We start from the raw sequence: 13,659 nt of genomic DNA, 5'->3' as shown, positions 1-13,659 counted from the left end.
ATTGGGAGAGGGAGGAGAGAGGCGAGCGAGAGAGGGCAGAGAGTGGGAGAGAGGTGAATTGTATATGTATATCGGTTAGATAATTGTATATTATACATATGTATTTATATATTCTGGCGAATTATACATATACAAACGTGGCTAATTATACAAACTCGAAATCAGCCCACGTAATTAATGTATAATGTTAATCGCGAGTGGTAATTATAGCAAACTATAGCTATGATGAGTAATTAAGTAGTATAAATTTGCTTAACCGCGTAATTTTCCCTTGTTTTAATAGAACACGATCTAATTATTACTCCCTTCATTTCAAATTAATTGATTTTTTAAAAAAATTAACGTAATTGTTCAATTTTCAAGACTACTTTTAGAATGTTCTTCCAATTTTACCCTTCATTAGTTAGTATCGGAATTAGTTATTAATTAATGTTTAGTTATTTTAATCATAAATCTGACAATAATTAATAAGGATAAAAATGAAAAGTTATGCCTAATTTATGTCTTAATCTTCTTTTCTTAAAGGGTGTGAAACACCTCAATAATTTAATTAATATGAAATTGAGGGAGTAACTAATTATTGAAATTGGTCCTAATTTTTTTCCACTTATTTTTTTCTTTTCCAGACTTAAAATTTGATTTAAAAAAAAATATTTTTTTGGAAAATTTGTTATCTCATTAAATCAATATTAAATAATGACCATTTTTTCGTCTTCATTTGATTTTGTGTATATATTATATATAGAGAGAACTATACCAATCAATCTTTTTTAACATATATATCAAACAGTTGGGTTTACCCAGTGCACACAAAGTGCTCATCCGAAGGTAGAATTGTCAAAATAGGCTTATCCAACCCAACCCAATCCTAACGAGCTAGAGAGTTAAAGGAGTTAGGACGGGCTGACCCTTTTAGTTAAAAGACCTATAAAATAGCAGTCTAATTCAATCCTAAGCGGGCCACGGGTTGAGACGGGTTGACCCTTCAACCAAAAAATGAAAAATATTGGCCTCTTAGAAAAAGTATCGAACGTTGATGTCTGATGAACACGACATCAATATATACACAAATTCATTCATGAATTACATATACTTCAGTGAATACTTACAAAACAAAAATATAATAGCCAAGATACAATATTAATAAGATTCATCCGAGCAAAAAACATTACATGATCACTATTTTCATAAACAAGATAATAAACGAGAAGCGGAAAATTAGGCATAAAAACAAAAGTAGAAGAGGTCAAAGATTCATAGTTATAATGGAGTAATGAGTTTGGACTACTAAGAAAAATTTAGTGGGCTAATGGCCCTAAAATGTAAAAGAGGTGCAAAAAAGTTAGACTTGATTTTATATTGATATTTTAAAATATTTATTGACAAAATTTTAACAAATAAAACATTGCTTAAAATATATAAAATAAATATTTTTAAAATTCACAGCCCATGGACTGGCCTCTGAAGTTTGCGGGTTAGGCCTACTAGGCTAGCGGGCCAAATGAGACTGGGCTAAAAAGTCTCATTCCTAAATGAGCTGAATAAATTAAGCTCAATCCCACTTAATTCAAGCGTTGAGTTGGGCCGACCTAGCGGGCCAAACCCATTTTGACAACTCTATCCGAAGGGGCGAAGGGCAAAGGCTATGGCAGAGATTATAGCGGCTGTGAATTTATCCTGAAATTACAAAAAAAAATAACGCTTTTGACAAAATTTCTAATTTTTCGTTTGTTAGTACACATTTACCTACCAACAAAATATTAAAAGAATCTAAATTTGTGCATACAAATCTATCCGAAGAACTATAACATTGCTAGTACATATCCACAAATACTCAAAGTAAGCCTAATTTCAGTGAACTAAACTTCAATTTTTCATATTAATTAACATGGTAGGAGTTTAATTTGATTAATTACATTGTATTTAAAATTAAATTAAAATTGATATCGCTTTATAAAAAGAGATAGTACCTATCACCTAACTTTCAACTCAGAAAATCAAATAAAATCAAAAGACAATTCAAACATGCTCTTAAATTATATTTTTGGTGTTAACTTAGTAGAGCGAAGCTAACTTTGACCCTACCCTTAGATCACAATGTAATTTGGTATGCTAAACTCAAATTAAGCTATACCATTTACTTATCAATGATCAATGCAGGTTGGTAATTTTATTTTTTTTAAAAAGAAGAAGAAAATCGTCAAATCATCTATAACCTTATTTTTGACTATGAACAAAATTTGGAGTTAATATAAAAAAGAAGAAGAAAAAACTCAAATGTTGTCCCACATGCAATCACATGATTCACGAGTCATGACTGATGAGATCAATCACCAATAATTATTTCTTTAATTAAAATAATAATCCTAAGTATTACATTGCTGTAATCGAGAATATATGCCACGGATCTGATACTTATATATGCTAGGAGTATTTCTTTTCGTAAAAAAATAATGATCTAGTTTTAAAAAAAAATATTTTTAATAATATTTTAATTTCAATTTTCCACGTAATAGATTTAAGGCTACAAAATTTAAAAAAAACTTTATGAAATTAATTTTTTTAAACTTTATTCCAAATCATACCGAAGAACTATAACATTGCTAGTACATATCCACAAATACTCAAAGTAAGCCTAATTTCAGTGAACTAAACTTCAATTTTTCATATTAATTAACATGGTAGGAGTTTAATTTGATTAATTACATTGTATTTAAAATTAAATTAAAATTGATATCGCTTTATAAAAAGAGATAGTACCTATCACCTAACTTTCAACTCAGAAAATCAAATAAAATCAAAAGACAATTCAAACATGCTCTTAAATTATATTTTTGGTGTTAACTTAGTAGAGCGAAGCTAACTTTGACCCTACCCTTAGATCACAATGTAATTTGGTATGCTAAACTCAAATTAAGCTATACCATTTACTTATCAATGATCAATGCAGGTTGGTAATTTTATTTTTTTTAAAAAGAAGAAGAAAATCGTCAAATCATCTATAACCTTATTTTTGACTATGAACAAAATTTGGAGTTAATATAAAAAAGAAGAAGAAAAAACTCAAATGTTGTCCCACATGCAATCACATGATTCACGAGTCATGACTGATGAGATCAATCACCAATAATTATTTCTTTAATTAAAATAATAATCCTAAGTATTACATTGCTGTAATCGAGAATATATGCCACGGATCTGATACTTATATATGCTAGGAGTATTTCTTTTCGTAAAAAAATAATGATCTAGTTTTAAAAAAAAATATTTTTAATAATATTTTAATTTCAATTTTCCACGTAATAGATTTAAGGCTACAAAATTTAAAAAAAACTTTATGAAATTAATTTTTTTAAACTTTATTCCAAATAATATAATATAATATAATATAATATAATATAATATCCTCGTGCATTTCAATTTTGTCGATTTGCACGCATAGCATGGTAGGAAGATATTGTCTAACATGTCGAGGATTGAGAGGTGGATTTATAGTCAATATTATTTACTTGTTCGTTATATTTAAAATAAATTTTCATTTTATTACTTGTAAATTTTACATATCAAATAAAAGATAATTTCTCCTTCTTGTTATATTCTTAGGATTACCTATTAATTTTAAATTAATTTAAATTAATTAAAAATTATACATTAGTGGACATCATTATAAATATACATTTTATCTTGAATGAATAAAAGTGAACTAAGAAAGTATTTTTTTAATTAAAAAATATGCAAATCACTGCCTAAAACATGAAAAAAGATACGGATCACAGTCCCCTAAATAAGTTTGAGTAGTAGCTAATTAACCTACACCTCCTTAGCCGTTCTCGAGGGGAAAAATACTTTAATTTTAACGCTTCTGTTTGTATTGAATTATTTCCTTCATTCGATTGATGGTTTTTCATTTGCTTTAGATATCATAGTTTTGAACGGATGAATTAAGAAATTCACTTATTTTTTAAAATTAAGAGGGATATTAATTAAAATAACTTTAATTAAGATTTTTCTTCCTTTTTAAGTTGATATAATTCTCATTAAAATTGAATTAGAAATGGGTCAAGAATATTTTTTTTTAAAAAAAAATTAAATACCTTGATCTTGTGAAACATCAATTATTTTGAATTAACTTTTAAAAACTAAAACATCAAAATTCCGGAGGGGAGGGAGCTATTAAATTAGTCTTGTTAATTAATATAGATAAATATTTTAAAACATAAATCGAAGAGTAATTTGTCAATATTATTCTTTTTGGCTTTTCCCAAACTTTTCTTAAAAATTGAGATAATCCCTATTTGAGATTTAAAAATAAATTAAAACCCTATTAAAAAGAAGGATAAATCTAATAAATAAATAAATAAATTATTATACTTATATATTCTTAAAATTTAAATAATTAATTTATTTTTAAATTTATAAAAATAAATATCATCAATTCATTTATATAGAACACAATATACTCAGCTCTCCCTCGAGGTCATATGAACCATGCTAGATAGGACCAATTAACAATCAATTTAAATGAGATAATCTTATGTCAATTATTACATGTTGCATTGAAACTTGAAAATGATTTAACATTGATCTACTCCCTATATCCCTAATTATTTGTCCACTTTTCCTTTTTTAGTTGTTCCTAATTACTTGTACATTTTGACAAATCAAGAAAGAACAATTTTTTTTATCTATTATACCCTCAATTAATTACTTTGAAAAATGAAGAACTTCTTGAAAATCTTAAGTTTTTAATTAATGCACTTCATAATTAATAGGGGTAAAATTGTAAACTCACTATGTTAATAAATGTTTTCTTAATAGGTGTGTCAATTCAAAAGTGGACAAGTAATTAGGGACAAAGAGTATTAAATTTTAATGTGTTTTTGATTGTTGTATACTACTTTTGTTATTGTTATTGTTATTGCTTTTTTTTTTAATAGACTTTTCACTGTTTTTTGTTGAAGTGTTTTATATTATTCGGAATAACTGCAGAGATGAGAATCTCTCTGAAATAACCTTCTATCTTCACAGGAAAATGAAATATCAATGTAGATTCTAGGTTCTTATTGTCGTGTATATTATTAATTAGTAAATTTTTATCAGGCAGGCGGGTCAACATTTTTATAAGATTATTAATTACTCCATATTTATAAGAAAAATAATTATAATTATCTAATAAGTAATCTTGTTTAAATAATTTTTACATTATTAAGGTATAAAATTTAAACTGTATGATTCCTTTATTTCCCCCATTAATTCTAACAGATCACAATTTTTTTTTGCAGCATTTGTCTCATAAGGTGCCAAGATTCAAATCAATAAACAAAAGCCTATTACCACTAAAAGCACCCCTTTCTTCCCGGTCATAAAACTACAGCTACTTAAAATATGTTTTTTTTTTTAACCATATTAATATTGCAAACAGTGGCTTAGCTGTAGCCCGTACAGCTACCAAGGCTGTTCAAACTGGACACCCTTTGTCGAAAAATTACGTTATATATATATGTTAAATTTTAAACTTAAAAAATATATATTTAAAGTTAGACACTCTTGACAAAAGCTATGCCTTTGATGCAGTGATAATGATTGTCCATTTGAATGAAGGAGTTTCAAATTTAAATCCCAAATAGCACACCCTTAATAAAACTTATGATATATATTAAATAATCAATAAGATATATTAAATAACTGTTTAAACTAGTGAATTTGGTTGTTCCAAGATCAATACATCACACCAAGAGAATCAAGTAGTTTTGTGCATAAATTGTTTTAATAAACATTATCTTAGTCATAGTTTAATAGTTGATAAGAATCGACAAAAACCTTTACGTATACATTTCAGAGGGCAACGATCAAGATAATTATCATTATTTTTCAAAAGTGTATATGATACGCTAACTGTATGATATATATTTTTTTCATTTGAGAATCTCCTTTTGCAGTAGGTGGGTGGGAATAGTGACGACTAAAATGCAAAGAATAAAAGTAAGTTTAATAAGCTGGGAGCTAGCGACGGAGGAAAAAGAAGGAAACAACTCACACTATTAAAATATTAGTACTATTTTTTTATTAGATAATGTTTAATCGTTATTTCTGTGTATATTTTGATAGAGTTAGTGAGAAAAGAAAATATAGTACTTTCTTCATTCTATTTATTTGATCTATTTTGACTTGTTGTGGTGTTGAGAATATCATTTAACTAATAAAAGTTTGCTCTCTTTAACAATTTAAGCTTTTACATGAGATGATCACACAGTTTAACAGAGTTTAACAAGATAAAATAAATTTTTGAATTTTATGATCTTAAATTAAAGATATATCAAATGTATCAAAATATCTTTTAATCTTGTGATATATATGTCATGATCTTTGGTTAGGCAGGAAATGAATGAAAAACGATGGTTTAATTTTTCATTAATTGGCGGTGAAGCTTGTGCTGCTAATTGTGTCCACTGTCCAGGTGTTGGAATTCAACTTTGACTGTTGTCCCCTTTCAAAATTTCTTGCTTGATCTTTCACTTCACAATTATCATCTCACTACCTCTTCTATAAATACCTGCACATTCTTCAACCAGCCAAAATCAAACCAATCTTTTTCCCCTTCTGAACAAACCATAAGCTAATTTTTCTTTTTAGAAATATGGGTTCCATTGGAAATCATAACAAGCCTCATGCAGTTTGCATACCATACCCTGCCCAAGGCCACATTAATCCAATGTTAAAATTAGCCAAAATCCTCAATCACAAAGGCTTTCACATCACTTTTGTCAACAATGAATACAATCATAGACGTCTCCTTAAGTCTCGCGGCCCTGATTCCCTCAAAGGTTTGCCATCCTTTCAATTCGAGACCATTCCTGATGGCCTCCCACCTTGTGATGCTGATTCAACTCAAGATATTGCTGCTCTGTGTGAATCCACTACCAAAACTTGTTTAGGCCCTTTCAAGGAATTGCTCGCAAAGCTCAATGACACTTGTTCATCTAACGTCCCACCTGTATCGTGCATCATTTCCGATGGTTGTATGAGCTTCACTCTAGCTGCTGCTCAAGAATTAGGCATCCCTGAAGTTTTCTTTTGGACTCCAAGTGCTTGTGGTTTATTAGGTTACATGCATTACCACGAACTTGCTAAAAAAGGATACTTTCCACTTAAAGGTATACTCTGTTTCATTTGTCCTGTTTTAAAATGGCCCATTTTTATATATGTTGGTGTTTTTAACTTTTGTTCTTGGGGAAATTGTAGATGCAAGTGACTTAACGAATGGCTATTTGGAGACGGCTTTGGATTGGATACCGGGAATGAAAGACATACGTCTGAGGGATTTACCAAGTTTCTTGAGAAGTACAAATCCAGATGATTTTCTGTTTAATTACCTTATCCAAGAAACAAATAGAAGCAAATCGGTTTCTGCTATTGTAATCAACACATTTGATCCATTAGAGAAGGAAGTTCTTGAATCACTTCAGACACTTCTTCCTCCTGTCTACACGATTGGCCCCCTCCATTTTCTTGTAAAACATATTGAGGACAAGAATTTGGAGCGCTTGGGATCCAATCTTTGGAAAGAGGATCCAAAAAGTGTAGAATGGCTTGATTCCAAGAAACCAAATTCTGTTGTCTATGTTAATTTTGGAAGCATCACTGTCATGACCGCGAACCAACTTGTTGAATTCGCATGGGGACTTGCGAATAGTCAGATCCAATTTTTATGGATCATAAGACCTGATATTGTATCAGGGGAAGAAGCAATTCTTCCACCCGAATTTGTGGAAGAAACTAAAGAAAGAGGGATGTTAACAAGTTGGTGCCCGCAAGAACAAGTCCTTAGCCACCCTGCTATTGGAGGGTTCTTGACTCACAGTGGATGGAATTCGACCCTTGAAAGTATTGGCAATGGTGTGCCAATGATCTGCTGGCCGTTCTTCGCGGAACAACAGACTAATTGTTGGTTCAAATGCACCCAATGGGGAATTGGAATGGAAATTGACAATAATGTAAAAAGGGATGAAGTTGAAAGTCTTGTGAGAGAGTTAATAGTCGGCGAGAAAGGTAAAGATATGAAGAAAAAGGCAATGGAGTGGAAGAAATTGACTGAAGAAGCTGCTGCAAAACCAACAGGATCATCTTATGTGAACATAGACAAATTGATCAACGAAATTCTCCTCAAACATTAGGTGGTTGATTTTCATTATTTCCTGTGTTGGCATCATCCTTTATTTCTTGTTTCCCTTTGTTTTTTGTTATGTTGTAACTTGGTGCTGTAATATGTGGCCTTCTAATAATGATAAAAGAAAAACAACTGTTGTTATATGCTACTACATCAAAATCTTTTGGTCCCTTGCAAATTTTCCTACTTGTCCTGCTTTTGAATTACTCAAATATTAGAGATATATAATCCAAAAATATACATATATCAAGAGAAGTACTAGATAGCGTCCATTGGGTAAATCTGTGTCAATATTTGAAGGGGAAATATTCCTTGACATGTAAGAGCAAGATTCATCGAAACCTCCTCCCTACGGAACATTGCAAGCACCACGGGAGGTTTATAATGAATCATACAATTCAGCATTATGAACACAGATCAATATATACATACACGCGAGATCTCTTTGCCATTGATTTCTTTCTCTTCTCCGACCTAATCTGGCAATAATTTAACTAAAGTGTATTTGTTGTGTTGGTGTAATATACCACAAATACAATAAATTACCATTGAAATAAAATGAACAAAAAATGTATAAACAAATCTTTAGGCTGAGGCGTGAATATCTCGCTCTCTTTAAGGAGATTCAAGCCCATTGCGGCATAATCTACACCGATCCAGCAGTATCACTCTTGACTTGTCCCCTCCAGGATACAACAACCCAACAACATGTACAACTCAAACAACTCCGGATTAGTTGAAGAGTCCAAAACTCCACAAAAAGAACACATTCTTTCAACATATAATACTCTCTTTTGTATATAGTGAATATAGTTGAAGACTTAGAATATTTTCTTTGTCTCAACTTTCTCTTTCACTACTACACACTAAAATATTATTTCACACTTCTCATCTTTCTTGAGATACTTCACAAAGGAAGAAACACCATTATTTATAGGTCAAGAGGTCTTCCATATAATCAATAGGTAGAATGAGGGGTAGTGATGTGGATAAATGTGATAGATGTTACATGAGTTACAAAAAACTAATGGTCATATGAGTTACAAGAAACTAATGACCATATAAGCTACAAGAACTAATGGCCATATAAGTTACAAGAACCAACAATCATCTTTTACCACAATTTATTCCCACTAACTTATGCACTTAATATTTTATTTTAATAATAAAATGCATAATACACCAACATTCCCCCACTCATTTTAATATTTAAATAAGAGAGTTCACCAATTTAGTTGAAGGGAGACTATTATGCATAATGAAGGTGTGCTCTGCATTGAACATTCACTTAGTAAAACAATAATCTTTACTCCAGAGTCAGTAGTGGTCTCAGACTTGAACTATGACTGCTTAAGGGAAATAAAGTATTACCGCTTACACACAATAATCAAGGTGTTGACATAAGCTTTAATAGCCAACACATTACAGCCTTGTGCTATCCCGGTTTTCATGAGTCTTTTTGAGAACAAGCTCATTCTCATAGAAAGCGACCTACTTTCACACTCACATAGGTGAAATCTGTCAAGGGTGCTCCTATAATTTGACACTCCACTCATACGAGATACAAACTTTCATCAAGAGTTCAAAGACTCAACCTCCACAAATCATTATAGGATAAATGCATTCACATCATAGGGATTGAATAAAATTTATAATAGTGCATTTCACAACAAATCGTCATATGATTCGTTCTTCCCATTGAACCTAGTTATAGGATCTCTAGTCCCCAGGTTGAGTTTCCTCATATATGACTTAGAATTTTTTAGCTTCAAATTCACCCCCCTCGATGTGCTTCAAACTCTTTTTCTTGCAAAGGCCTTAGTTCATGAATTTGCAAGATTATCACAAATAATTTTAACACAATTAATATTGATGGTATACCAATGATCAATACGATCTCACAATATTGTGTTTTCTTCATAAGTCTGAATTTACCGTTATAATAATGATTTTGTATTCAACCATTATATTGGTGCCATCACAATTAATCAAAATTAGAAAAATTGTTTTCTCAAAATAAAGTGTTTCAATTCACTTTTTCACTAGTTGAAGCTTAATATTTTTACTTCAACCTCCAAAGTAGAGTTAGCAAGTTGCTTTTCTCACTTCCATCAAATAGCACCAAATTTTCTCATCTGCACCAACAAAACTTTAAGTACAACATAATATTTTTTCTCATAAAACAAGCCACCGAATTTCGTACCAAGAAAATTTACTTGATTTGCATGTACATGCTATGCTTTATACACAATATCATATAAAGTGCAATTAGTTCCATATCTTATTTTTTTTGTTAGGCTAGCAAACTCCTTCTTTCTTTGTCACACCATTTTCACAATTGCATAAAAGGAGTTGCAAGACTCACACAACCAATAAGATTGTATTTCACAATTATTTCAATATTAGGTGACTTGACAAGGAGAATTCCATCACATGTTTTATGGTATTTTTCATTTCAAGAATGAAATTTTTCTCACCCAAAATATTTTATGTTAAATGGCTTACTCAAGATGTTTTTCATAACTTATTTATAACTCTCATGTTAGAGCCGAAAATCATCTCATTTATAGCCAAACAACATGTGATTTATTTCACAATAAATATATGCACTTGTAATACCCTTTTTAGAGCATTTCTCAAAGATGCAAAAATCATTTTTTTCACAATGACTTTTTCCTCATCTCATGAACCCCCACTATTTTAAGAATTTAAATATTATTTTTTTCCATGATAAATAATATCACTTTATTCATGAAAATATTAGGTAAAAGATTTTTTTTTTTCCTTTACCTTTTCTCCACTTGAATTGAGCAAGTAGAAAAACACTTTACCATACACCTCTTCTCTTCCATCTCTTGAAGAGAGCGATGTTGAGCGGAATTATGTTGAGATCCCTATCTTGATATCCGCATTTTTTTCATACCGTAACAAAATCATGAATCTCCTTAAAATTGTTGGTGTAATATACCACAAATACAATAAATTACAGTTGAAATAAAATGAACAAAAATGTATAAACAAATCTTTAGGTTGAGGCGTGGATATCTCGCTCTCTCAAAGGAGATTCAAGCTCACTGTGGCATAATCTACACCGATCCAGCAGTATCACTCTTGACTTGTCCCCTCCAGGATACAACAGCCCAACAACATGTACAACTCAAACAACTCCGGATTAGTTGAAGAGTTCAAAGCTCCAAAAAAAGAACACCTTCTTTCAACATATAATACTCTCTTTTGTATATAGTGAATATAGTTGAAGACTTAGAATAATTTCTTTGTCTCAACTCTCTCTTTCACTACTACACACTAAAAATATTATTTCACACTTCTCATCTTTCTTGAGATACTTCACAAAGGAAGAAACACCATTATTTATAGGTGAGAGGTCTTCCATATAATCAATAGGTAGACTGAGGGGTAGTAATGTGGGATACTAAAAGTTACAAGAACTAATGACCATAAAAGTTACAAGAACTAATGACCATAAAAGTTACAAGAACTAATGACCATAAAAGTTACAAGAATAATGGTCATATGAGTTACAAGAAACTAATGACCATAAAAGTTACAAGAACTAATGACCATAAAAGTTACAAGAACTAATGGCCATATAAGTTACCACAACCAATAGTCATCTTTTACCACAATTTATTCCCACTAACTTATGCACCTAAGATTTTATTTTAATAATAAAATGTATAATACACCAACATGTTGTACGTGTATAAACTGGGTATTTCATGAAATACAAGTCTCATACAGGGAAACACAAGTGTGTGATGAGATCCCTTTTTTTGGTGATTTAGTGATGATACAAGTGTGTCTCAAAAGATATAAGTGTGATACACTGAGATAAAGTGTGTGTGACGTTTGGGGGGTGAGGACGGTAAATTAACGTGTATGTATGTTTAAATTTTTAGAAGTTAGAAATTTATATAATAACATATTTTCAACTTCTTCTTTTAAAGATTTTTGTTATTTTGAAATAGGTCTACTTTATTATTGTGTTCTTTTTATTTTACGTAGATGAATTTCAGTAATAAGATCAAATCTCTTATTTTTCTTTTGTATGAAAATAAATAAGATTCAATTTGAATTCAAAATACTTCCTTTTATCCTCCATTTGAATAATAATAAGGACTTGTATCTTCTTTACACATGAATTTTATTTTGAATAGTTGATATTATGAATCTTTTCATAAGAGTAATTTGAAGAAAAAGTAACGGAAAGAGAGAAACAACTGAAAAATTGAGTTAAATATTTAATTCCACGAATGCATTGGTTTCGTAAATATAAAACTAAGCTATTTGTATAAAAAAATGGGCAAAGAGTCAAAGACCAAACCTGAAGTTTTTTTGAATAGTTAAATGACTAAATCGATAAGTAAGTGTATATTTAAGAGACTATTTCAGATCTACTCTATAGGTAAGGTACCATTTATGACATTTTCTGCTATTTCATGCTTCATTTTGTTAATCATTAACTTTCAAAACTTACAAGTTCATCTCACTATTTTTCTCTATAAATACTTGCACGTTCTTCCACTAGACAGGATCAGACCAATATGCTTTCCCCTTTAGAAATGGATTCCATTAGAGGCACACATGATCTTGACAAGCCTCATGCAGTTTGCATACCATACCCTGCCCAAGGCGTCATTAATCCAATGTTAAAATTAGCCAAAATCCCCAATCACAAAGGCTTTCACATCACTTTTGTCAACACTGAATTCAATCATAGGCGTCTCCTTAAGTCTCGTGGCTCTGATTCCCTCAAAGGCTTTCCATTTTTTCGATTCGAGACCATTCCTGATGGTCTTCCACCAAGGTATGCATTGCTAATACCATGGATTTTTAGGTATTAACAATGCAATGGTTTTAATGCATGCATTAACATGATAAAAGACCCAATTACCCCTCAAAATCTTTATTACATTTTTTCCATAATAAAAGTGGAGGTTATCTTTGTAAATAATTTTCTTAATGCAATACATACTATTTTTAATGTATCAAACCAAACAATGCATTATAATAATCTATGTATAATTAATGCAATCATAACTAATACATGATAGACTCTGTATCACCATAGATCCTGAAGAAAAGGTTACATAGTTTTCAGTGTTACAACAATAATATACACTTTCACAATTACTATTGACATGTGAATAATATATGCACTCGCTTCTGATGAAGATATCATATTGACTTTTAGAGTGTGTTTGGTATGAAGGAAAATATTTTTTGAAAAATGTTTTTCAATTTTCTCACGTTTGGTTGGGTAAAATATTTTCCAAATTAACTCGTTTTCTTTAAATTTAAGGAAAATGGTTTTCCTTCAAAAATTAAGGAAAACATTTTCCAAAAGTTTCCTCCAACTTCAAATTACAATTTTTTTTTGTTGAAAAAATAAACTTAAAGCTTTTTAAAAAAAATATATTTGCAACTTCAATTTTTAATTTTTTTACCCCACTCTCACCCCCTACCCCTAC

General features: G+C 30.3%; 1 protein-coding gene across 1 annotated transcript; it reads left to right on the top strand.

The window, feature by feature from the left end:
* The first annotated feature begins 6,425 nt into the window (after positions 1-6,425).
* On the top strand, positions 6,426-8,318 carry LOC102578731 (7-deoxyloganetin glucosyltransferase-like). Its single transcript, XM_006363208.2, has 2 exons — positions 6,426-7,154; positions 7,243-8,318. The coding sequence occupies exons 1-2, from the start codon at positions 6,638-6,640 to the stop codon at positions 8,172-8,174; spliced, it is 1,449 nt and encodes a 482-aa protein (XP_006363270.1). The 5' UTR covers positions 6,426-6,637; the 3' UTR covers positions 8,175-8,318.
* Positions 8,319-13,659: the final 5,341 nt, after the last annotated feature.

The sequence above is a fragment of the Solanum tuberosum genome, unplaced genomic scaffold (assembly GCF_000226075.1).
Source record: "Solanum tuberosum cultivar DM 1-3 516 R44 unplaced genomic scaffold, SolTub_3.0 scf00404, whole genome shotgun sequence".
NCBI lineage: Eukaryota > Viridiplantae > Streptophyta > Magnoliopsida > Solanales > Solanaceae > Solanum > Solanum tuberosum.
Note: the sequence above shows the minus strand (reverse complement) of the source record. Positions and strands in the feature narration are given on the sequence as shown.